The sequence below is a fragment of the Carassius carassius genome, chromosome 22, assembly GCF_963082965.1.
Source record: "Carassius carassius chromosome 22, fCarCar2.1, whole genome shotgun sequence".
Classification (NCBI taxonomy): domain Eukaryota; kingdom Metazoa; phylum Chordata; class Actinopteri; order Cypriniformes; family Cyprinidae; genus Carassius; species Carassius carassius.
In genome coordinates this window covers 5800982-5827062 of record NC_081776.1, presented here as the reverse complement: position 1 = coordinate 5827062, position 26081 = coordinate 5800982, and the positions used below count along the sequence as shown (strand labels likewise).

Below are 26081 nucleotides of genomic sequence, written 5' to 3'. Positions count from 1 at the left end.
TGTTTATATACACACACACACACACACATATACATATATATATATATAGATAATTTTTTTATTTATTTTTTATTTTTTTTGGTTGGTGTTGTAATTGTTGTTGTACTGAATTTTTAATAAAAGTTTACAGATTTCTTATCTGTATATTAAATAATAATACATTATATAATTTAACACATTTTTCAAAAATTATAAAATCTTCACTGATATCAGCTGATAGCCAGTGTGCATCACTACACAAAAACTTTATCATGCTATTCCTGGTTGGGCCAATCTGTAACAATTCCCTTTAAACATCATAGTATTGGATTAAGAAATTAGTAGTGAAGTGTTTTATGGTTTCTCAACAAAGATTCTCAAGTTCTTTTCTTGTGCACTAAAACAATATAAAATATTACCCTATAATTTCAACTACTTAAAACCGCTATCAGCACTATACAAGCTGTCGGTAAAATCACTATCAGCACTATAATCTTACTCACAGTACAATGAGTGTAACTTTAACAAGGAAGTATGCACGGTTGAGTAATGTGTGCCGAGAATCATTTAATTACTGCTGGCAAAAAACCTCATTATGACAAATATTTATTTCATGTTTATAGCCCCAATCCATCCATTAAACCTGCAACACTTCCTCGGTCTGTGCTGAGGTTTGTCAAACTGTCTTTAAAAACGTAATTATCAACCATGACATCTTCATCTTCATGCCAGTTATTACACAACCCAAGACTGGCATAAACCTGAACCTAACGGTTAAATGGGCTACCATGGAGATGACGGTCTGTGTGTGATGAAGAAGCGGCTCGGGCAGCGGGGATATGTGGACACACTCCGGGATGGTGACCGTCCCTCCGTCCAGGTCTGCAATGATTACGTCCAGCTGTGAATAAACACAGGCACATGGGTAAATATGGACCCACATATTGTTCTATATGGGCAAATGCAGAAATATGCATAACATCAAACTCATATTTCAAAAACAAGAAACCGAGAGACTCTTTCAGTCAAGACCAAACTGGTTAACTCTGATGCACATCAGATGCGCTTCAACTTTTTCTGATAAAAAAATATTCATGAATGAGACCTACTGTTCTTTGTAAGTGTCTTTTGTTTAAAATTCTGACTAAAGGAGTGCTGGGGGTCCAAACAAGGCGACCTCAGGTCAAGAATCATTCCCTGGTATCCCTGTATCATCTGAACTCAAGTCCTCGCATGTAAATGTTCCAGGATGTTCGACTTTTCCTTGTCAACTAAGCTAACCAAGATAATAACAGTCTAGTAGTCATTTTGTTTATAATAAAAGCTTATTATTACAGCATTTGGCAGCACAAAAAACAGCAGGTGATATTTTTTCAACAAGATAAACATCAGAAAAATTGCTCAGGAATATCCCATTAAAAAAGATTTGATCAATGCAAGACAGAAACTGAAAGAAAATCTGGTAAAATGCAATCCTATCACATGACCTTTGATACAAATCTATGATAATTAAGCATATATGTTAAATAAATTGTTTGGCCACGAACCCAAAATAAAAGGTGTCTGATGCTAAATCCAGATAAAATAACACAACCAAACATATAATCAGGCAGAATAGCTAAATTAACAGACTTGTTCACTTTTAAAAAAGGACAAAAACTAGTTGAGATGCACCGAGATCAAGTAAATCAGGTGTATGAGGGCACATCTGTTCTAGCATCTGATCCCATGTTGTGCATTGCATGGAGCGCTGTATTTGGATACACTTGTTTCTGCTTGCACCATATGCCACATATTTGATCAAACCTTATCTCAAAAGTCTCAAAGGCCTGATGCGTGCTGCATTATGTTCTCCGGCTCACGGCATTAAATAAAAAAAGACATCTCACCAGCTCCTGGGTCTCCGAGCGGAAGTGTGAGTTGACTCCTATGATGAAGGGCGTTGGAGTGCTGAGCACCTCCAGCAGTTTTCCCGGTAAGATGGGAACATATGTAAAACTGGAGAGAGGGGAAATAAAGACATGGAGGAGGTTGAGATGATGATAAAATTTAGGAGGAATGGAAACAATAAATAGAAAAACAGGACTGGACGATCTCACCAGAAAATATGTTTTTTAACAAGAAATAATAAAGGGGTTTTGTTATAAGTCTTGTTTTTAATTGGTGTAATCTTTTCATTCTAATGCAGGGGTTCTCAACCTTTTGGAAGCTAAATACGACCTCACGTTTTATACGTTCGCAGCCTCTGAAACTTCCGTCCGTCATAAAAATGTATTCGGATGTTTCGATTTTCTGCATTTTTCGCATCCGTAGCAAATATTTTGAGGGGTGTTTTTGACCATTGAGAGCCACCAAATGACTAATATGAACAAACGAATACGACAATTTCGTACTCAGTCAGGGTGCAAGGACCTTAAACTTTTGAGGCTTGCGCAGCTTCTCAAGGAGAAATCAAACAAATGAGTGCCGTTTTCTAAAGTCTATGAGCGCAGCACACACAAGTAAACTAAATTGACATACTGCCGTTAAATTTCAAAATGTGGTGTTTTTATATTTATAACATTTGAAAACAGTTCAGCAACATACATCACACGGCCTGACGACCAAGAGAGCTGACAATTGACCATCACTTAATTTACCATCACCTCGCGATTGAAAATGTGACACTGATATGACAGTTCAATAAACAAGTTAATAATATTAAGTCACTTACATTTTAGACGAAATAATGACTGTTTTGCTCTATTTTAGCAGCGAAAATAGATACGATGAATCCAAACAAAGATCACAACATAGCGCATCTCACAGAAACACTCTCAATCGTGTTTTAAATGATTCAATGTTTTGAACAAATCATTTGAGTCAAAGATTCAATGACCCATTCACAAACATCTGTCTCATTCTTGATGAATCGGCCGTTTGAACGAATCGTTTAAAATGAACGACTTAATGACTTGCTTAATAAAACCGCATCACCTGCATTTGCGCTCACTATCGACAAACCAATCAAATTTGTTCAAAACTTTTTTTTTTTAATCAGTCCAAACACATTTACATTTTTATTAAGGAGTTATGTATATACAAAACTATAAATTTTATGACAGTAGTTTAGTGATAAAAAAAAAATTGCAATGTTTTTTTTTCCTCCTATCCTGTAGCCTACTCGTGCCCCCCCGGGAGAGTGTCCGTGCCCCACCGGTTGAGAACCAGTGTTCTAATGCTTTTATATTTAGCATTTTTATTTTAAAAGTAGACAACAATACACAAAAATACACAACATCAACAACAACAATAATAATTATTATTATTATTATTACTGTAGCAATGGCAAATGAAATGACTATTTTATCATTATAAATTATAATATATTATAATAATAATAATTAGTAGTAGTAGTAGTAGTAGCAATAGCGATGGAAAAAAATCAATATCATTAATAATAATTATTTTTATCATTAATAAATCATTTTATAATAAATGATGTTACTAATAATATATAGTTAATAATATTAATAACAGTTAAAAATAATAATAAAATAATGATAATAATTTTGTCGTTGTTGCTGCTGTTGTTCTTAATAATAATAGTAATAATAATCATTAGATTTTTTATAAGAAACAACAACAATAATATTAAGTTGCTGATATCATTATTTATATTATTAAAGTATCAATAAAAAAAATAATTATTATTTTATAATAATAAATGATCATATATTATAATAGTTATTAGCAAGAATAGTAGTAGATTAACAATGAAAAATAATAAAATTAATAATCAGTATCATTCATAATAATTATCAATAATAATAACTAATTTTATAATAAAACATGATACTACTAATTATTATAATGTAATAATATTAATAAAAATGAAATATCACTAATGTTGTTGTAATTAATAATCGTAATAATAATATCAATTATTATTTTATAATAAGAAACAACAACACTAAGTTGCTGCTGTTATTTTTTTTATTATTATTATATTATTATTATTCAATTGTTAATTTTTATTCATTATCATAATGTACATTTCACCTTTTATTTAAATTTATTAAAAAGAAAAATTAAAAACCAACTATGGCAGGAAAAACAAGCAATCATTACAATCAAATTCGGCGCCAATAAATGATCCCTCTTCACCTGTACTTGAGTGGGAACATGATGGCCAGCAGAGCTCTGCAGGCGTCTGTTAGACGCTGGTAACTGCTGGAGAGGAACAGGATCTTGTGCTCAGTCAGAGCAGCGCAAAACAGACAGAGAACATTCACGATTCCTGCAAACAGAGATAGAGATAGAGAGAGAGGTCAGCTTAGCCTAAAAATATCAGCCCCACTTCCTCTGTTATTTATTTAACAACACGAGGTGGAGATTACACCGACCACATCTGACACTTGACACCAACTATTGCTGTTTTAATGAAGCTGATTTGCTGTTTAGCACCTAAGCCTGCTGCTGATTGGCTTACCAAGCTGTCTGAAAAGCTGGGCCACGCTGCAGCCGCTCACAGGCAGGGAGTCGTTTATGGGTGTCTGGATAACTTGTCTGTCGCCCGCGCCGAGCGTTATGGTCCTCTGCAGAGACAGAAAGAAGAGTGAGAATAGAAAGATACAGATAAAGGGGAAGGGGAAGAAAGGTTGTGAGATGATAAGAGAAAATGACTCCATCCAACACCACGGCATTATGGGACAAATTAATGTGTGCGCGGCAGGCTGGTCATGTGGTGAGCTGAAGACAGGAGGTTATTCAGAAGAAAAAAAGGAAATCGAAGCCATTCACTGATCAATGTTTTTTTTTTTTTGAAAGTTACAGAAGAAATATTTATGAACATTTGCTGTTAAGATCATCGGCAAGGAACTCAATGTATGCAAAATATGAATTTCCAGGACTATGAGGTGATTAATAAAATGTTTTGCATTATAAATATAAGGCACTGTCATACAAAAATTGTATAATAATTGCAAATGCCATGACATTGTCAAACATTAGCTGTGAATAATAAGACAGTAAACATTCATTAAGACAGCAGGCAATCGGCGAAGGGAAGTCATTCAGGTTATACAGTTATAATTAGTCCAGAATCTTCCACGCAACCAAACATATACTGTTGTTTATGCCCATTTTAGGACAGTTAATTCAGGCAGAGGTGAGGTCAGTAAGTGTCAAGAAACCAGGCCTTATAGAGTAAAAGTCATATCAGTACAGGAAGTAAAGAGGTTGCTGTTGAACGACAGCAGGGTGTGATGTCATCACTTCAAACAGCCACAGCGCACAAGAGTTTAACAGCCTTGCATTGGAGCGCGTGCATTTTATAGACCGTCCTAAAATGCTTGCTGTGATGAAACCTCATGACAGGCCCAATCCAAAGTGATAATGTATGGAAATGCACAGAAGCGTCATTTGCAATCAAGCATTAATGATGATTAAGAGAACTGCAATTACTGTGCACTTAATATTCCCTTCTTAAATGAATATAGAAATGCCATGCAATGCGAATTTTTATCCTTTTTTACGGTGTGTAAAAAAAAGCGAACGATCTCGGCGTCAGCGCTGAAAGTGAGGAACTAACTGATCTCTGCTTCATAACAGTTTGCACATATTTGTCGTGAACGTTGATCTTCCTTCAAAACAGACGGTAAAAGAGCAGCGCGATAACGCGCTTCATCACTTCGACACGGCATTAGATCTGGCTTTTGTTCACACAGCACTCGTCCCGAGATTGAACCCGGCAATGTTACTAGGTCCCCAACCCGGGTTTAATGCCGGAATCAATCCCGGGACGTGGTTGCTTTCATACAGAAGGCGACCCGGCAATGTGCCGGGTCCGACGTGCTGTGTGAAAGCGGCTAATGAAGAACAACATTTTTGCAATATATAATATAATATAATATCCAAATATATATACATACATATATACATACATATATATATAAATATATATATATATATATATATATATATATATATATATATATATATATATATATATATATATATATATATATATATATATATATATATATATATAATAGTTTCAAAATGCTCTGAATTTATATATATATATATATATATATATATATATATATATATATATATATATATATATATAATAGTTTCAAAATGCTCTGAATTTATATATATATATATATATATATATTTATTTTTTTTTTTATTTTTTTAAACATTTTAATGTTCACATTTGTTAAATGTTATTTTAAATGGGCTAATTTTTTAATTTTTTAAACAAAAATATATTTAAAAACATTACAAACTTAAAAAAACTAAAATACAATAACATATTTTTAGGTATTTATTTTATATTTTATATTATTCCTATTTTTTTTAATCCTATTTTATATAATATTTTTTTTATCTTCTGACCTTTTTAAACTAAAAATAAATTAATAGATTTATTTATTCATTCATTTAACCCTTATCAAAGGACTCATTTTCCTTAATGTACAGCTGTTAAAATAGAAAAACAAAAAAAATTCAAAGGGGACAAAAACACATTAAATCAGCTTTATTAGTTTACCATCCTGGGCTGCATTTCCCAAAAGCATCGCAAGTCTAAGTTAATCACTGAAGATTAAAAGCCATTGGCATCCACAGTCTTTACCATCAACTTAAAGCTTACAATGCTTCTGGCAAAACACAGCTCCGATGCTTTGCTAATAACTGTACATGTTAGTATGGTGTCCCATTAAGGCCTCCACAGCCTTGATCTTGAGCTAGTGCAGGAAACTGTAGCACATGCCTTTAACAGACACAGTAACATGAGAGGAGTGATGCTGGAAAAACATTTCCATACTATGGAACTATTCCAACTGTTAGTCACATATTGAATCAATTCTGATCATAATTGATGTGATCTAATTGATTCCCCTGATGCTGAGTTTGTCTTTTGGTGGAGCAAGACAAAGGGGTTAGCAAGACTGACAGTGAGAGAAAGAGCTGAACGAAATCAAACAGAGCGTACCGAGCTCTCCTCTCTGTCGTCCTGGCCCGGCTAGATTAGCACAAACAGCAACACAAAACACAAACCATTAGACACCAAAATTGAGAGACATTACAAAAAAAAAAAAAAAAGAGCAAAAAAACAGCAGAAAGCAAACAAGGAAATACATGACAAGATGCATAATGAAATGATGGTTGTGATGATAAAACAGCTGTGAGGGCAAAGAATATATGGCTGTCATATGAACAGGCAACACCCTTACTGAAACAAAGTGAGGCATGGGAATTTCTGAATTGCATAACATATTAGAAATTACACTGATGACTTCTGGTATGGCCGTTCGATATGGATTATCTTGCAACTGGGAAAATAAACCGACGTGTTTTTCTTGGCAGTGCAGTCATGGGTCAAGGACAATAAAACACTGCCCTTCAGGAAGTCCAAAATAACGAAGACTCTATGGATTCTCAGTACCAATACAGAAAAATGCTACACATTAAGTATTTTAAAACCAATTTTAAAGCCCAAACTATTGTGAGTAATGAATGGTTATTAGGGCTAAAATTATAAATATTATAAATAAAAAGTCACCTTTTTTATGTTTGATATTATATTGCTAAAAAGGTAGTGTTTTACCGAACCATAATATGGCCTTAATTATTGCAAGCAGATTATGAGATAAATCTTTAAATCAATAACTAAAATACAGTTAAAATATTTGTATATATTCAATTATATATATATATATATATATATATATATATATATATATATATATATATATATATATATATATATATATATATATATATTTTTTTTTTTTTTTTTTTTTTATTTTATTTTATCTTTAAAATGCAAAAATTGTAGAATGAGAATATAATCATCATTTAAAAGGTCACAATCAACCTAATTTTCAAACTGAAAGCATTAATATATGTTACACACAAAACACTGCCTTTCCAATTCACAGAAGATAAGCAAAACAATCAAGACGGCACTGAAGCTTTCGCGTGTCATTCATACACACGGCAGTATGCTTAAACGCCATCTGCCACCGTCCCAGCCCATATGTTCAGGCCACGCCAACCAGACCCAGGACACAAACACCAGCCCCATAAGCCTCTGTGTGTAAGTGTGTGTGCGCTTAAGTGTTTATTTGTGCACTGTCCCATAAAATCATCAATAAGCAGATGAAAAAAACTGCCACCAAAAAAAATCAGTTTGATGTATTTCAGGTGCAACTGATTGAAGCCAAAGAATCAGACAGAAATAAGGCGCACTGTTGATTCTCATGAGCAGCATTGATTTCAAATGACTGAGAAATGCAAAGCATAGATCGACTGATTTATTGACTGATTGATTGTCAGGCAGAATCACAAATGAGTTGATTGGTTGAAGCTGCTCAAAGGTAAATGTTACCTGGAAACAACCCAGCAGCCAGTCAGTTAAACTACAAAGAGGGGGGTCATTTATCTGGAACACAAGGGAGTCAGGTTTACACTTCAGGGAAGGGAATCATTTGGTTGTAACACAAAAACTGCACGTCAACTTGAGAATATGAGAAGATGTGAGCATGTTAAACAGAAACCAATCATACTTAAAGCGCTAGTTCACTCAAAAATGAAACTCATTTTATTACCCGAAGGCTTGGTTCCATGGAACACAAAAGCGAAACTGCCCACTTTTTTTTAATAATAAAAATTAATAGGGATTTTACTGTCAATCTCCAAAAAAAGAATGATTTTCAGAGAATACATATTTAAATTTAGCACCATCTTCAGATAAAGTAATCATATGACTTCAGAGCTCTCAGAATACAGTGCATCCGTCATATACTCCACTTTTATGGTTTTATTTTTTGAGCCCTTTTTATTTTTTCAACGTTAATTTAAATAAAATACACTATAAAAAACATTTCAGCTAGCTGCCAAGGCAACAGTTATCATTTTCATTTAGGCTACATTCACACTGTCAGTTTTTGGGATTGAAAACCACATTTGCTTACATATGCAAGTTTTGAAATGTCATGTTCACACTGCAACTTACAGTAGCTTCTCGGAAACTGTCTGTATGAACGTGCAACGGGAGTCGAGCCTGTATTCCTTACCAGTTACAACAGCAACAATGACCAAAGTAAAATCAAAGATGGTGACATCCATAAAATTGAAAGTCTTATCACTTTCTGACAAGACAGAAGGAGCATTTGAGTCGCGCACAGAACACAAAACTGACAGGAGCGTTTCTGGTGGAGACTGGATCTAAAAACTTCCAGATGACATAAAAACTAATTTCTCCATCACTGTAAGTTACTACAAAAAACACTGATTTATCCATAGGTAATGAAGGTCTGTGTTGAAAAAATAAAAATAATAACATGGTAGACTGTGCGCATTTCTCACCTGAGAGCCTCCAGCTAAAGGAATGACGCAGGTGAGAAGGTTTCCAATCACCGTTTCCATAGGAACGGTGAGGCCATCCACATGAACGGTATAGATGAGACTCAAGCAGTTCTGCAGAGTAAAGAGACACAAGACTGAGTTTAAATACAGGAAAATCTACAAACCGATTCCAAAAAAGTTGTAACACTGTAGAAATTGTTAGTAAAAAAGGAATGGAATAATTTACAAATCTCATAAACTTATATATTTTATTCACAATAGAATATAGATAACATATCAAATGTTGAAAGTGAGACATTCTGAAATGTTATGCCAAATATTGGCTTATTTTGGATTTCATGAGAGCTACACATTCCAAGTAGCAATAAGAGGCCGGAAAAGTTAAATATGCATATAAGGAACAGCAGGAGGACCAATTTGCAACTCATTAAGTCAATTGGCAACATGATTGGGTATAAAAAGAGCCTCTCAGAATGGCAGTGTCTCTCAGAAGTCAAGATTGGCAGAGGATCACCAATTCCCTGATGCCACAAAGTGGTAAATATGGCCTTGTCCCAACTTTTTTGAGATGTGTTGATGCCATGAATTTCAAAATCAACTTATTTTTTCCTTAAAATGATACATTTTCTCAGTTTAAACATTTGATATGTCATCTATGTTGTATTCTGAATAAAATATAAAAATTTGAAACTTCCACATCGTGGCATTCTGTTTTTATTCTCAATTTGCACAGTGTCCCAACTTTTTGGGAATCGGGTTTTGTAATAACATCATACCTTTATTGCCATTTTTTAATAGATTGAGACAGGACAGGAAATGATCAGAATCAGAATGACAAACCACAGGCTGGATTCGAACCTGCATTGGCTCAACATGACTGGAACATGTGTAAAACACTATATCCTGAAAGTGTTTATTATTTATTATATAGAAAAGTTTTTTTCCTCATAAATAAAATGTGGGTCTTCTATATGATCAGGGTGAGTGAGATATTTTAAAACATTAATATAATTGTTTAAATATTTTTGGTTATATGAAAATGTTATATATTCGGCCTTGAAAAGATCAGAAAAAATAGAAGCCTTAAAACATTACTATTGAGCCCTGACTTGTTTAAGATTCTGTCGCCTGCAACTTTGTGTGTCTCTCTTACCCTAAAGACCTCTGTGTGGTCCAAGCGGGACACGAGGACCAGGCTTTTAGGAGCGTACAGTTGAGCGGGCTGGAGCACGTCTGGACTCTCATCTTCATCAGCCTCACTGGGCTCTCCTTTCTGGAGCTGAACACACACAACAAATAAAACACCCTAGAATTACTACACTTCAAATCACTTAAACACTAGACGGCCAATCTAAAAAAAAGCGATTCCTCAACCACCATAATCCATTTTAACACAGCAGTAGATCACGCCAACCATTAGCACCGTTGTATCCTGTTGTCTAATTTCTGCACATGCTCGGCACAAACCTGCGGGTTCTCCACGCACTCCCAGAAGGTGAAGCAGGCGCAGTAATGCCTCTCGGAGTTGATGTCTGTGAGAACGGACACAAAGAAAGACGGAGGCTTTCTCTCTGGATCCAGCTGCCATCCACTAGGCTGACAGAACTGAAAGAGACGCCGCAAGATTAATCAGATCCTATGAAAACACTGCCAGAATCATTCAGTTTTGTTGGATAAATCTGTAAATTCTGGGATATCCTCTGTGTTTGTTTATGATGGGCTTACCAGCTCAAGGCCTTGAGGAAAGGGGTTATCTTCCCAGTCCTTCTCTGGGAAACGCTGGAGAATCTGGCCTTGACCCTCACTACCTCCTATACATAGAAAAAAAACAGAAACAAAAGGATAAATGGACTAAAAGCAGCTCATGTAAAGCTTTGCAAATCTGACGAGTACTTCCTGACCTTTGTATTTTAAGCTTTATTTTAGGCATTGTTAATTAGTAATTTCAAATCAAATTTAATTCCTTAATGTCTCTATTTGTTTTGTGCATGATTCATCGAAGCACAATATTCTGGGTAGAAAAAGCTCTGTTTTCATAACCTTACATTAAAATGCCTTTGAAATTACTTAAAACTTCAAAAAGAAAAGAAAAGAAAATATGATAAAGCAAACAAAACAAACCAACAAAAAATAAAACGAAAAAGAAACAAACTAATTAAAACCGAAAATAAAACATTTTGGTTGCATCACACAGACTGTATGAAGTAATAAAATAAAAACAATCAAAATAAAAATAAAATATGAAAAAGCACACAATTATACAGTAAAAAAAAAAACTAAAAAGAAACCAACAAAAAGTGAAACAAATAAAAAACAACAAAACATTTCCGTTTGAAGCTGTATGAAGTAATAAAATAAAAATAACAAGATAAAGCACAAAATTATATAAAAAAGATGATAAAGCAAACAAAACAAAAAACAAGAAATTAAGAACAAACCACCAAACAAATAATATAAGAAAAAACTATATATTATAGAAAATGAATATGACATTTCAGCGTTTTGAAGTATAAAGCAGGTTAATACAGTGTAAGTAAGAGTTGAGAATGTCACAAAAGGAGAGGAGAAAAAGAACAGCACCTGCCTAGGCTTCATTAGGCAAACAAAACCATACAAAACCATGACTGGGACGTCTCCCAAGACCTGACATACAAATCAGGAAAGGCGCACACAAATTAAATCATCTTGCAGGGCTGGATGCTCTAATGTAGAGCTCTGACAGCACTCCAAAGACCATCATTCAGGAATTCTGCCTCTGAACATCTTATCAGATAATGTGCACAACTGCATACACACGCACGCACACACACAAACGATTGACTGAGCTGAACACAAGGATGGTTTGTGTCAGTTAGAGAGTGCTCTTATTGCACAGAGGAATCATGGGATTTGAGCCTGAGTTCATTTAGATAGCTGTCCCACTTCACCCAGAATAAATGAGTTAGTGTCCAGTCCCTGTGCTGACGGCACGATGACCAGCAGGAAAAGACTTTAGGTGTCAAACCGAAGCCTTATCCAAGAAAAGCCCTCTTTTTGAGTAAAGGACAAAGGTCAAAGTTTAAAAATGCACACTTTTTTTAAGCTTAGGTCATGGCTCACTTATCTGAACAATTTTCAAAAAAATTTGAACTAAACATAGAACTTCCCATTCTTTGACCCAAATTTTCAATTTGCATGAATGCTGTTAACATTTTATTTCCGTTCATTTCCCATGAAAGAGTGGAAAATTTAATCATAAAATAATATTTAAAAAAATTAAATTAAATAAACACGACGTTACAAAATGAAATAAAACGTAAAATTATACATTTCTCACACCTAAAAATTTTTTTTACATTAATAATTATTATTCTTTTTTTATTATTAGAAGAATTTCTCAAACCTTCTGGAAGATTATCTTTAACATTATAATACGATTTATAATATAATACAAAATAAAATAATAATAATACACCATTATTGTCATTTCATAATTATTATTATTTTATTGTAATAACACTTTTAATTTAAATTAATTTTACTGTTTCATTTTATTTTATACAACCTGAATGCATCACTCTCAACTGTTCTGCAGCTGGAAATAAATAAATAAATAAATAAAATGTAAAAAAGTCATTAGAATTTTAAAACTCACAAAATCAAGGACCAAAAAAAAAAAAACACATTTTCAGACACTGGATTTCCCCTAACCCTGCGTGTGTGGGGTTAAAATAAATGGAGGTGTGAACGGCCACACCTTCCTCCTTGCATGGGCTCATGAAGAGTGTCATGTTTACTCGGGAGCGATCCAGGTGAGCCATAAATAAATTATGCATTGTGGGAAATAAAATAAATGTTGGTACGTGCAGCTTGGGTGTCATCAAACAAGTCTGGATTTGGAATAAAACCTCTCCCTAAAAAAACCTACTAGCCATTGAAAGTTAGACAACAAATATCAACAGAAACTCAAACACTGATGCAGATGACTTCACGGGACAAGTGGACAGTAGTAATTTTATTCATATTAATAACATTATTAAAACAAATCCTACACATTCTGACCAAGGAATTCCTTGCATTTTTCAATAAATTATCATTTATTATCATTTTACAGAGAAAAAAAAAGGCAATTTCCAGCTAAAGAAATACTAAAACAGAATGCTGAATACAGAACTTTAATTTTAACTTCCATTACTTTGTATTAATTTCAACTAAATTTACATGAAATTATGGGAAATTAATATATAAATATGGATAACATAATAATTAAATTCTTAAAAATAAAACAAATAATAGAAAAACAAAATAAAATGTAAAAAAAAAAAAAAAAAATTACCTGATTCAGGTTTTCCAAGAACATTCATTTATTTCCTCACAATCTAGACCAACTGGGTGGTAAAAGCCCTTTTTGGTACAGTTTAAAAAGGAAAGACTCCAGGTGCAATTCTACTGCATTACAGGCAAAATAATACCTGGAGGCAATCTGGAGCGGGTCCCAAACACAGGCACCACAATAGATCCTATTTACAACACTGTACGCTGCCAAAATTAGCCTGTTGTGGAAATGATCTTTGGAAGGCGTTCTTTGTCTCCAGAGAAAAAGATAAAGATGGCTGGTGCAGAAGAAATGCACCAACTTCAGGTAATATTCATATTCAGTTCTGGCAACGCTTCCACTCTACACTCAACCCCATTTAGTGAAACTGACGTTATCGCTGCAAGGTAAGAGCGTCAGGATTAGTTTCGTTTTCCTTTGCAAAAAAAGAAGAAAAAAAATCAAGACAAGCAGCCAACAAATGAATCTGAGCCAGAATCTGCGTGCCAACATCAAACTGATTTCAGAGGACTCCAACGTGTTGGGAAATCTAAAACTCGCTTTCGTTTCCACCCCTCCTACTTTTTCGCTATCTTAGAATGGGAGTGAAAACGACTAGATGAGTGAAGGAGAAAAAGAGACGTCCGAGCACAAACAGGCACAGTGTTCTCCAAACACTAATTCACGAATGCCGATTCCAGCATACCATGGCATTCCGATTTCAGAACTCCGGTGGTCCCAGATAACAGCTGAGTCAGCAAACGAGACAAGTATTCTCCCAAGGGGAACACTGTGAAAGTTATCAACAAATACAATTTAAAATACATTTAAAGCCAAAATGTAAAAATAGGAATGTTGCATGCAAGGCTTTGGAGAAACCAGAGAATTCCCGCAAAACAAAAAGCTTGGATTCAAAACAAACGAGTTAAGGACAAACCCACAGCCAGTTGGATTCTAAGAACCTTATAAGATCTGACAAAGAAAAATGGGGTCGGTGGGATTTTATGGAGGCCACATAAACCGTGAAGGTTTCTCAAACCACCTGGTTTGCTGGACCAGAATACCAAAAACCAAGCACCTGAAATTTTGGCTCTTGAATGGGGTCGTACAGTACATGGACATGGGGAATGCGCTTGGATAATCCCACAAGACGGATCTGGACATATGAAACCTGGACAAAGCATGCTTGTTCAGATAGAAGGCAATGCTCAGCTGTTAGTGAATCAAAATCTAAATCTGCTTTGTCGTCTTTTATTTGTCGCCACAGAAGAGCACCGTGAACTTATTACAAGTACAATCCCCGAAAGCAACCTGGGGTTAAGTGCCATACTCAGGGGCTATCGCTTGCAGGAATCGAACCAGCCCTGACCTTTTACCCCTGCACCACATAGTTATTTAATGAGGCCTCTAAAGAACTTAAATAATCCTCTAAAATCTGTTTATAGGTGAGAGTTCAAAGAAATGAACGGGTCTGAACTATGAAAACTGGCTCTTACACACAACTACAAATCTCTCAAATCATATTTATGCAATTTGAATATGTACACATACACATTTTGCAAGTCGACATTGGATACAAGACATGTTATTCGTCAAATGCAATAATTACCATCACATACGTGTGTGTGTGTGTGTGTGTGTGTGTGTGTGTGTGTGTGTGTGTGTGCGTGCATAATGACAATAACCCAGAGATTATCGCAGTGTGAAAAGCCCTATTCTGTGGTCTAGGGAAGAATGAAAATCATATGAGTTTGATTTTACATATAATTTTATTTTTGTTTCAACCATTCATTTAATACATTGATATTCATTACCCATCAGTTCTGTTAAAGGGTGTTAAGGTTTGACAAGGCCTCCCTACAACCCGAATGATCACATTTCAAGCCACTTCTGCTTTACCTGGCTCTACTATGACTCAGTAGAATGTCTGGTTATTAATAGGGAAATTTTTCTCTCTCCTTTATGCAGGATCTGAGAGAGAAACCACGAGACAGTCACAACACCCTGCTAGTCAGTCTGAAGCAGGTGAAGTGAAACCGAAGGTTGGTGACCGACTGCAGCAGTCACTGCGGGACAGAAATCACAAGATCCCATCAAAGCTCAATGAGGAAACTAATGCATGGATGCCAACAACGTGGCATTCGTGCATTAATCACAGAGACGACGACTAAACTACGTGGTCAGGCCATGAGTAATAACGACTTCCTTAATATTCAGAAAATGCATTCTTAAGCAACTGCGCCTGTGCACCACAGGAATTCACTATCATGCTTGTGTAAGATACTGACATGCCACGTGGTTGCGACTGTCTGTTAGCGCATGTGGGTGGGGTGGCAAAAAAACAAAACAAGTATGTTGGCTTGCAAAGAGAACAGATTGAATCGTATTATAACAGTTCTCAGTCACCCGCCAATCTTTCACGAATTAACTACAGTCTAGTCTTAAAATTATTTTCTTTAGAAGCTCGAAGCAGATTCTAGAGAAAAGCTTGGCAGGGTGTCAAAACCAGAAAACCGCAACCAGCTCCTATGGCCCGAGCCCCACATTGTCAAAACAGCTTGTCTCCATGGCTGCCAGGACCTGAGAGGCCACAGTTAAGCGTGTCAGGCAGTACAACACAAGCTAGGTGGGCAGAAACAGGAAGTTGTCAACCACCATCTATAGCAGTGGTTCTCAACTGTTAGGTCGTAACCCAAAAATAATTATATGTCTAATAAAAAAAAAATTTAAATGGGAAGAAGAATGGAAAGAAAGCTACATGTAAATAATAAACGGAGACTTAACATATTATTAAAAATACTGATTTATAAAAATAAATAATTAAGAGCATGAAGTGTGTTGTATGTCAATACATACCTTTTAAATTATTGTATCAAAATAGCCCTAAAAGCTTAAATGACGGAAATGAGTTTTAAGCAGTCTAACCTGTCAAACATGAACATTTGAATTGCAATGTATATAATTATATGCATCATCCACTATGTTGTATTTGATAATAGTACAGGAAATATTGTAAAATATTACTACAATTTAAATTAACTGTTGTTTTAAGAGATTTTAGAATGGAGTTTACTCCTGTGATGCAATGCAAAGCTGAATTTTCAGCATCATTACTCCAGTCTTCAGTGTCACATGATCCTTTATTATAATATGCTAATTTGCTGCTCAAGAAACCGATTATACTATGAAATTTCGTATTATTGTCAATGCTGAAAATAGTTGCAATGTTTAATATTTTTGCTGAATTTTATATTTAGTTTAGGTGAACATCGGATGATTTGAAAGTAGGTATGTAACGATTATCCGCGAGCCGGTTGAAAATCGATTTAAATACGTGATGATTCAAATCGGTAGAAGATGCTAACAAATCGCGATACAGTTGGAGTAGGAGTTTATATGAATGCATCTCTGACGGTCTTTAAAAAAAAGTTTACATGGTATTTTCTTTATATCTTGCCTCTGAACAATGCATATTAGAGTTCATAAAAGCAGTTCTGCTTTGTTTACAGCGGTAACCCAGGAAACACTGTATATTATTGCTGTTCATGAGCGCCAACTGCTGTCAGAGAGTAAATCTGCGTCTCATTCAGAGTTTCTGCTGTTTCGTTCAGATATTTTTTTATGTAGTATAGGGTAGGGCTGGGCGATATGGAGCAAAAAATATATCTCGACATATTTTGCTATATCTCGATATACGATATATATCTCGATATCTTTACAGGAAAAATAACCCCCCAAAAACTACTGCAAAAACAAATATGCCAGATATTACGTTTAGGGCCCTATGAAACGATTTATTTTTTTCTTCACCATATGTTTTATTGTTACCTAATTCTGTGTTTTAGCATGTGCAATTTAACATTTAAATTAGGGCTGGGATAAACGATTAATCTAGCGAATATTTTTTCGATGCATCGATTAATCTAACGATTAATTCTTTAGACCGATTTGATTTCGATTATCTCCCCATTAATTGACTACTAACAATTTATACATGTTGACTTACATATCTGAATGAAAAAAACATAAATTCCTTAACATTGCAATATGTTTATTGCTCTTAAAATTACAAAATAAAAGACTGACTAAGAATGCATTACTTTGCACTTGTATAGAGATAGCATTCAATAAAACCCTGAAGCCTTGAAAACACATAGCTTACTGAAACAAGCTTACTGAACACATAGGGCCTAGCTTACTGAAAAAAGTTCTTTCAGATGAAAATAACAACAACTTGATGTCTAGCATTCAATAAAAAGGTCACCCAAAATACTTGTTTAGAGCAATTGAAAGAATACAGTATGTAAATGTAAACTTGAGGGCTTTAAGCTAATACAGAGAGTGCTTTTCCAAAAAAAAAAAAAAAAAATTAACAGTGGGAGCCAGCAGCCTGTCATGGAGAAAAAAAAATCTCCGAATGCTCCACGTGAAACTTTGGCGTTCCGCCCTTTTTCTATCGTGTCTAATGATTTTGGTTAATATGCACGTGCACGAGGGAGAGAGGGAGAGAGCAAGACAGCGCTCGTGTAGTTTGAAGACTGTGAATGCGCGAGCGCGCGTGAAACTTTGGTGTTTCGCCCTTTTTCTATCGTGTTTAAGGATTTTGATTAATATACACAAGGGAGAGAGAGAGCAAGAAGCGCTCGTGTTGTTTGAAGACTGTGAGTGCGGGCGCAGCCGGGGCTCTCTCTCGTACGCGCCCTGTCACTTTCACTCACCGATCAAATAAGGCTTTGACAGCCGCCAAAAAAAAAGATCAATGCAGAAAAACCCCTGGATTGGTTATATAACGTTGGACAGAATGTTGATCCGGCCATCGCGTATATTCAGCGCACATAAGGTAAACGTTTTGCAAACGTTTTTTAGAGAAATAAAAACAGGTCGACGAATCGATGCGCATATTTTGCGTCGACGTATTTTTTGCGTCGACGTCATCGATGACCTCGACGCGTTGTCCCAGCCCTAATTTAAATGCATAAAAACAACTTAATTACGTAGTTTTAAAAAATTCTTAAATTAGCCTTATGTGAAATGTTTTTTCCCTTCAGAAATTCTGTGTATTTAAATTTTTTTCTAGTTATCAAATCATTTAATTTATCTTTTAATTATTTAAAATTAAGCAAACTTTATTTTTTGGTAAACAAAGGGGATTTACTATTAAAAATAAAACATGGAAGAAGTGTTTTGTGATTATTCCTTAAAAAATTATGTTCGTTTCATTTTAATAGTAGTAGTAGTGGGCTATGTACATTCTGCTGAACAATAGTAATAGATTTCTGGCAAATACTTTTATTTTGACGGGTTTACCTTTACAATTCTGTGTATGTGATACTACAGTCTATGATGTGATATGAGCTAGTTTTACTCAAATCAAACCGTCAGATGCTCATGAAGTGACTGTCAGTGCAGTTCTGGAGATGTTGTTCATGTGTTCACGTCTTTATTTTGTGAGAGGAAAGACGCTGAAATCACCAGAGCGTCACGCGCGCTTCAGTGTGTATAACGTTAATAAAGGAAGACGCGCTTCTGCTCCATTCATTAACACAGACACGCAGAACATGCATGATTCATATTTAAATAGACTTTTCCGGGTTAATATTTGCAGATATTAGTCCATATCGCGATTTGATGTAATTGCATGACCTACTTTTGACTAATTCATAAAAAATTTGACAAATTCTGTGACATTCCGCGTTAAACTGTAAATTCCGTTTTTATGACTGGATTCCGCGATTCCGTCCGCGTTCTCTGCATCGTGGAAATCATAGGGCCCTACAGTAGACATCTGCCTGCTGTTCGCCCTACACCTTAAAACCGAAGTATCTCCATATAATGGAGCCAGATGTCCTTTTTTTTTAGACTAGTTCTGTACACGCGATGAGGCGGGGGGCGAGCGAGCGGGGGCGAGCACAGCACAGAGAAGGCAAACAAACAAAGTGTCGGAATCAGAATTAAATTAAACAATATATCGATATATACGATATGTCAAAACCCATATCGTGTTTAAAAAAATATCTCGATATATTTTAAATATCGAGATATCGCCCACCCCTAGTATAGGGTCACAAAACGAATGTCAGGCCATTCTGTCTTTGCTTCAAATTTAAAAAAAAAAATGGCTCAATTCACCTTATACTACTTCAAACCCAAATTCTTGGCGATGGTCATTCAGGGCGGACTTGCACTGAGAGCATTGCATCTGCCAAAATGTTGCTCTGGGATACCGTGAGTGCAGCTTTCTTTTCTTTCTTTGCAGAAAAGCTCTTCAATAAACTCACATCCTTCCTGCATGCCAGCAACAACCCGTCCCACAACCGCATTCAGCCTTGGCTGCTTTTTCAATAGAGGAAATACTCGGGGGCTCAAGACAATTTACACACTTTATTTTAAAGAGAGCACTAGTTTTTTTTTTTACAAAAAACAACACCTCATTACTTCTAGAAATACAAAGTGGCTTTCTGGTGTTGTTCAAAATGGGGGGGGGGGGGGCTAGTTTTATGAACCACAACATTTTAGATTTGCTTTCTCAGCGACAATGTCAGAGACGCATGAAACCATGGTGCACCTCGTGTCTGAGTTCTATGCAAAGATCTGCGGTTTCGATATTTTAAGTCAGGCACTTTGGTTTTCAATGGACAAGTACTGGTCTTTCCAAAAACTCTTAAAGAGCTTATGGGCTTCAAATTAATGTCACAGCATGAGACATAAATCAATTTTTATTTAGATTACAGATTAACACTTTCACACATACTGACACGGAGGCATTAACCACTGTGTTAACAACGATTAAGGCTGGGAAAGAAACATTGCAATGATTTTAAAGAGCTTTTATTTGGCTATTAAGCTTCCTAAATGCGACATCAGTAGACTAGCTTCCACCTTGCCACCCTCACTCTCATGTGACAGACAACTATGAGAGTGTTAAGTCTGAATCAGCTCAGAACATTTCTAAGAGTTCCTTGTCCACATAAGTTTGGCAGTTTTTATGTATTAAGCTCTTTTAGTAAATGTAGGTAAACACTATTACATTTTATTCTTATGTTTATTACTGAAAAGTAGTTAAGGAACACAAACGTTTATTTATTTTTAACACCGTTTCTAAGGTATTTTATCTTTTTTAATTTTATTGAAAGAATGGCTATTTGGTCAAAATGATGGATAAATAATTAAAAATTTAAATATTGCCAAAATGTAAACACATACTGCATATTTTTAGCCAAGCCCTAACAAGAATATGCATATATACATATATATATATATGGTATTATGATATGATTATTATATATGGTATTATTATATGATTATCATCATTACTATAACATGTTCATTATTGTTTTACTGTAGAAACATTTATATCAAACACATCAAACATTTAGGGTTTATTTTTTACATTTAATAAATTTTATTATTTAATTATTTTTTAAGGTTTTTACTGTATTTTACCTTATTAAACGGCACTGAATTTGAATTTCCTAAATTTACTTAAAAAATAATGGATTAAAAGATTCAATAAGAAAACTTTAAATATTGACAAAACGCTAACAAATATAGCATTTTTTTAGACAAGCCAAAACAAGGATATGAACAAGTTTTACAACAAATATTATATGTTAAATATCATTGTTGTGTTTTTTTAAAAAGTGTGGAAAACAAACCTTCAATTATTTCTAATAGTTTTTACTGTAGTTTTTCTTATTTTATTGCATTAAATATTCTGAATGTAGTATGCAACAATGGCTGATTGATCAAAATAATGGATAAATAATTAAAATTTGAATTAAAACATGGGTAGGCACACGTTTTCTCTGATTATTTCACAGACACCCCTTCTCTCTCACACACTTTAATGTATTTAACTAACCTCCACTGAACATCTACTAAGAGATAAGCAGGTATGCTTTAGGTACCTTGTACACCTAGTTGTATCAATAATTAAACATTGCAAAGGACTAAAGCTCAGCCTGTGACAGATATCCTGCACAAAATGCGAAAAGCAAACTAAAAGAGCACACTTGGACTCTTTTGCTTACATAACACTGGTGTCATTAGCTAGGCATTCCACCTCAGTAGAAATTCCAAGCCTTCCCACAAGGTTTGGAAATCATATAGGAAGTAGCAGTGAAATTAGCATCAGGGTTAGTCAGTTCCCCTCTGACACGGCTAGGAGAGAGTTAGCCATTAGACGTGAAGCTGGGACTGGTGTTTAGATCGAGTAAACAGATTATTAGATAGTTAAATACAGATTAAAATATAGTTACCCTGAAATTAAATTAATCATATCATAAAACAGAATTTTGGTTACACTGTCCGCCCCGATATTGCATAATACACAGAGTTTCAAAAGTACAGCCACAAAACAGTGTACATGCTAACTTGAGACTAGTGACAACACTAGTTATGCAAAGTTTTCCACAATTTTGACCGCATAGCTTGAAATGTCTTGCCCCATAGACTTCCACTGCAAGGGCCTAACATGTTTTCAACTTAACTGAAATTAGTGCGTGTGTGTGTGTGTGTGTTTGGGTGAACTATCCCTTTAGATGAAATAAACAAAAATTTATAATTTTTGCATTTATTATTATTGTTATTAAAAACTAAATTATAACACTGACATAAATAATACTGTTGTTATTATTCTTAATAATAATATACTAACATTTTTATTAAAATATTATTTTTTGTTTAAATAACCAAAAAAACAAATAAATAACTAAACAAATACAGTTGTATAGAGTACTGTGTAAAAATATAATGCCACTAGTATTTACTACACTAAAGCAAAACATAGAAATATCTGACTTTTTTGTTGGTGAAAATACTAGTGGACCAAGACTTTTGCATAGTACTGTATTTATATATGTATATATATATTTATATATGTATATTTATATATTTATATATATATTTATATATTTATACATGTATATACATGTATATATATATATATATATATATATATATATATATATATAGTGTGAATCTACAATTTTCATAGTCATGAAAATAAAGAAAACTCCTTGAATGAGAAGGTGTCCAAACTTTTGGTCTGTACTGTATATATATAGATATATATATATATATATATATATAGATATATAGCCAGTAAATTAATGGACCAAAATAACCTATGATGAGGGGAAACCCCATAAAAAGAGACCCTGAAAATCCTACTAGCCACATGAAAGCAATAATCCTCACTTACACCAAGCCAACCAACTAGCTCAGTTTTTCTGCAAATGTTTTTTTTTTTTTTTTTTACTTACACCTACGGACCAATCAGCTTCACCCAACTCTCTACCAATCAGGTCATGGTGGGATGCAGCTGAAACCAAAATTAAGACACCAGACTATAATGCACTCCTCCATGTCTGATTCCAAACTGACACAATGCCAAAGACCACTGAATATAATCTGGTGGGTCAGCAATGAAGAAAAGAAAAATAAAGGACATAGAAGAATTACTTCCCACAAACCCCATAGGCATGTGGAGAACAAGATCTTCAGTCTCCACCCGAGGGGTTTGGGAGGGGAGAGGGCTGCATTCCCAAAATACCAGGGAAGACCATGAAAGGTTTTCAGCCACTGCGAGATGGCTCCCCCTTCCCGCCCTGACCCCTGCGTCCCTCCAGAAGAGACTGTGCATTGACCCACAAGACCTCTGGATATGAAGCATATAACAGCTATAATACAGCTATTAACCAGATCTAAGTATTTTGTGTGCGTGCATGTGTGAGAAGTAAAAGCCAGGACTGAACAGTAAGGATTTGACTGATGTCGGGTCCGTAGGTCAGATTTTCACATGCCCCGCCACAAGTTTTTTTTTTTTTTGCAATGTATTGTCACATGAGCTAGAAATAACATATGCATTTTTATTATACATATTAATTATAGCCTACTGTTCAAATGTTTTGGGTCTATAAAAGTTTTTAATGTTTTTAAGGCTGCCTTTTTAAAATAAAAAAATGTAGTAAAAGTGTTAATATTTAGAGATGCATCGATCGATCGGCCAGGGATCGGAATCGGACGAATTTCCTCATGATTGGCCCGGTTCAATGACCGGCCAATCAGTTTAACTTCTTTCCGATTTCGAGCCGATCCGTTGTGTTGCCAGCGGCTTTGGCAACACGTCAGGCGTGCAATGCGTTCTCGCTCTCTTCTATCCGATGACCCCTTCTCTCTCTCACACACACGTCTCATTCGCTCTGGTTTGTAGTCATTCCCACAGGTTTTGTGCTTACACCAAATGCACGCGCACCACCACTGATCTATATTAGTGAGGCGCACAAGCCAGCCCACGCTCAGTCTCGAACAGCTTGTGAGCCACAAATACCAAAATGAGTGCGCTAAAACGTTCAAATACATAGAAAATTATGTCAAAATGCCCGTCTTGGCGAGTATCCAGTTAAACACATTCAGTTTTGGAATGTTAAAAAGTTGAGAAAGAGAACATGTGTTGTGTAACAGTATACTGGGTCCATGGATAAACTCTTAAAGGGAGCGCAGTCCAATATACCTGCTGCTGTCTGTCATGTTAATCAAAGAACAAAAGCTGCCTGCTCTTTACCGAATATGTTTTATAACTTTAAGGGTAAGCATTAATTTGTATTTAATTTTTACAATGAAGACTACAGAAATTAAATTAGATTTTTTTTTTTATTACTTTAATTTCTGTAGTATTTCTTAATCTGAAAAACTTAGTTTCATAGCTCTGTCTTTTCTATTGCATTTATTTGTGCTGTTGTTTGCAAATTTGTTATGTTTTTATTTTATGAATGACTCTTTACTTGTGTTTTTTATGAAAATAAACTTTGCATTGAAGAAAAGTAGATTGACATAATCAGAATCTGTAAAAATCGGTATCGGCATTTCACACTAACAAAAAAATCATAATCGGCCAAGAAAATTGCAAAAAAATTACTTAATTCTTAATATATATATATATATATATATATATATTTATATATATATATATATATATATATATACATATATATATACATATATATATACATATTTTACATACAAAATTACATATTTAAATATATATGTAAACTTTTGAAGTTTATATTTTTAAACTGAAATACAATTCTTTATTTAATAAAAATTCTAGTTTTTAAATTTGCAATAACAAAAAAAGAGAATTTACTGGTCTACTAATTTTTTTCATCTTGCACATTCAGTGTTACTAAATACATAGTATAAAACTTCACTAAAAGTAAAATAATAATAATTAAAATTATAGACATATGAATGTAATTGAATAAAATTCAAATAAAACATTCTTCTAGGAAAACAATGGTATGAAATGCAGTACATTAATTAAATACGCACTTTCAAACTATTGGTAATCATACTTCAAAGACAATCGCTCTCACAAATTTTATTCATCTCAATAAGCCATATAACATATATAACTTTGGTGACAGCTTTAAAATGCAAATACAGTTTAAACAATATTCAATATAGGCCTAATCACACCAAACTAAATATTTGGGTTTGCAAGTACATAGGCCTGTCGCGATAGTCGATAAATCAATTAATCGCACAATAAAAAAATAAGCTTGATAATATTTTCGGCCGCGATAATTTCTTTTTTCTATTTTTATTTTAAAAATTTAACTTGTCATGATGTGGTGTTAGTCTGGAGCGCAGCCTGTGGACAGCCCGCAGTAGAAAACACTCTCTCCGTTGGCACAGATGTCCCGGAAATAAAGAGATAACATCTCGCTAGAGTGACCAGCTTTGGGAAGCGCCTTTCATTTGCTTGTGGATGTTTGCGTCTCAAGTGATACAGCATTGTACTTGCACTACTGCTTTATTTTAATACCGCATAGCATATTTTGCAAGTAACTTCGTTGCCCTTTCTCTCGAAATGGGCCTACTTTTCGCTCGCTTCATTTGGCTTGCTCAGCTAAATATGTCTGTAGGCGTGTAGTTGGGTGTGTCAACGCGCCCAGTGCGTTCACACACACACGCGCGCGCGCGCATTGCGCTCCTGAGGCGTCTGTCGTTGCTAATCATCCATCAGCTGCGATCTGTTACAACGAGGACATTTCAGTAATGGATTTCCACCACCGAAAAACTCTGCTACAAGATTTATTTACGAAGAAAAGTAAAAAAACTCAGTGTTTGGGTGCACCCCATTAAAAAAAAAAAAAAAACAAGGAATTTAACCCCGAAGGAAGCTGATTGAGTTGGTTCTTCTTTTCACATGAGCTGGTGTGATTGCATCATTCTGAAGAGCTGATTTGTTTTTAACTAGATGTGGTGTGGACGCGACTGGAAAAAAACTAGCGCATTGCGAGGGCAACGCTTCCATTATGAGCGCGCATACCACATTTGAAATAACGAACTTGAGCACAAAAAAAGCCGATATATGTGAACGGCCCCTTCATTGGTCAAAATGTTTACTTTCGGTTAACGGATAAACGGTCAATATGAGCATCCC

At 34.8% G+C, this 26081-nt stretch overlaps 1 protein-coding gene across 5 annotated transcripts in view; it reads right to left on the bottom strand.

Moving 5' to 3' along the window:
* The window catches only part of LOC132098796 (myotubularin-related protein 5-like), a 52345-nt gene that overhangs the window by 20450 nt on the left and 5814 nt on the right, over positions 1–26081 (bottom strand). For 2 of the 5 annotated variants that reach the window (XM_059504995.1, XM_059504998.1), the window contains exons 2-11: positions 11065–11150; positions 10807–10944; positions 10493–10618; positions 9340–9450; positions 8360–8413; positions 6962–6991; positions 4451–4556; positions 4126–4258; positions 1869–1977; positions 767–880 (exon numbers count right to left, since the gene is read on the bottom strand). In XM_059504995.1, coding sequence (XP_059360978.1) covers positions 767–880; positions 1869–1977; positions 4126–4258; positions 4451–4556; positions 6962–6991; positions 8360–8413; positions 9340–9450; positions 10493–10618; positions 10807–10944; positions 11065–11150 — 1007 coding nt within the window. The remainder of the gene's footprint in view (positions 1–766; positions 881–1868; positions 1978–4125; positions 4259–4450; positions 4557–6961; positions 6992–8359; positions 8414–9339; positions 9451–10492; positions 10619–10806; positions 10945–11064; positions 11151–26081) is intronic. The other 3 variants (XM_059504996.1, XM_059504997.1, XM_059504999.1) reach the window with 3 other exon arrangements.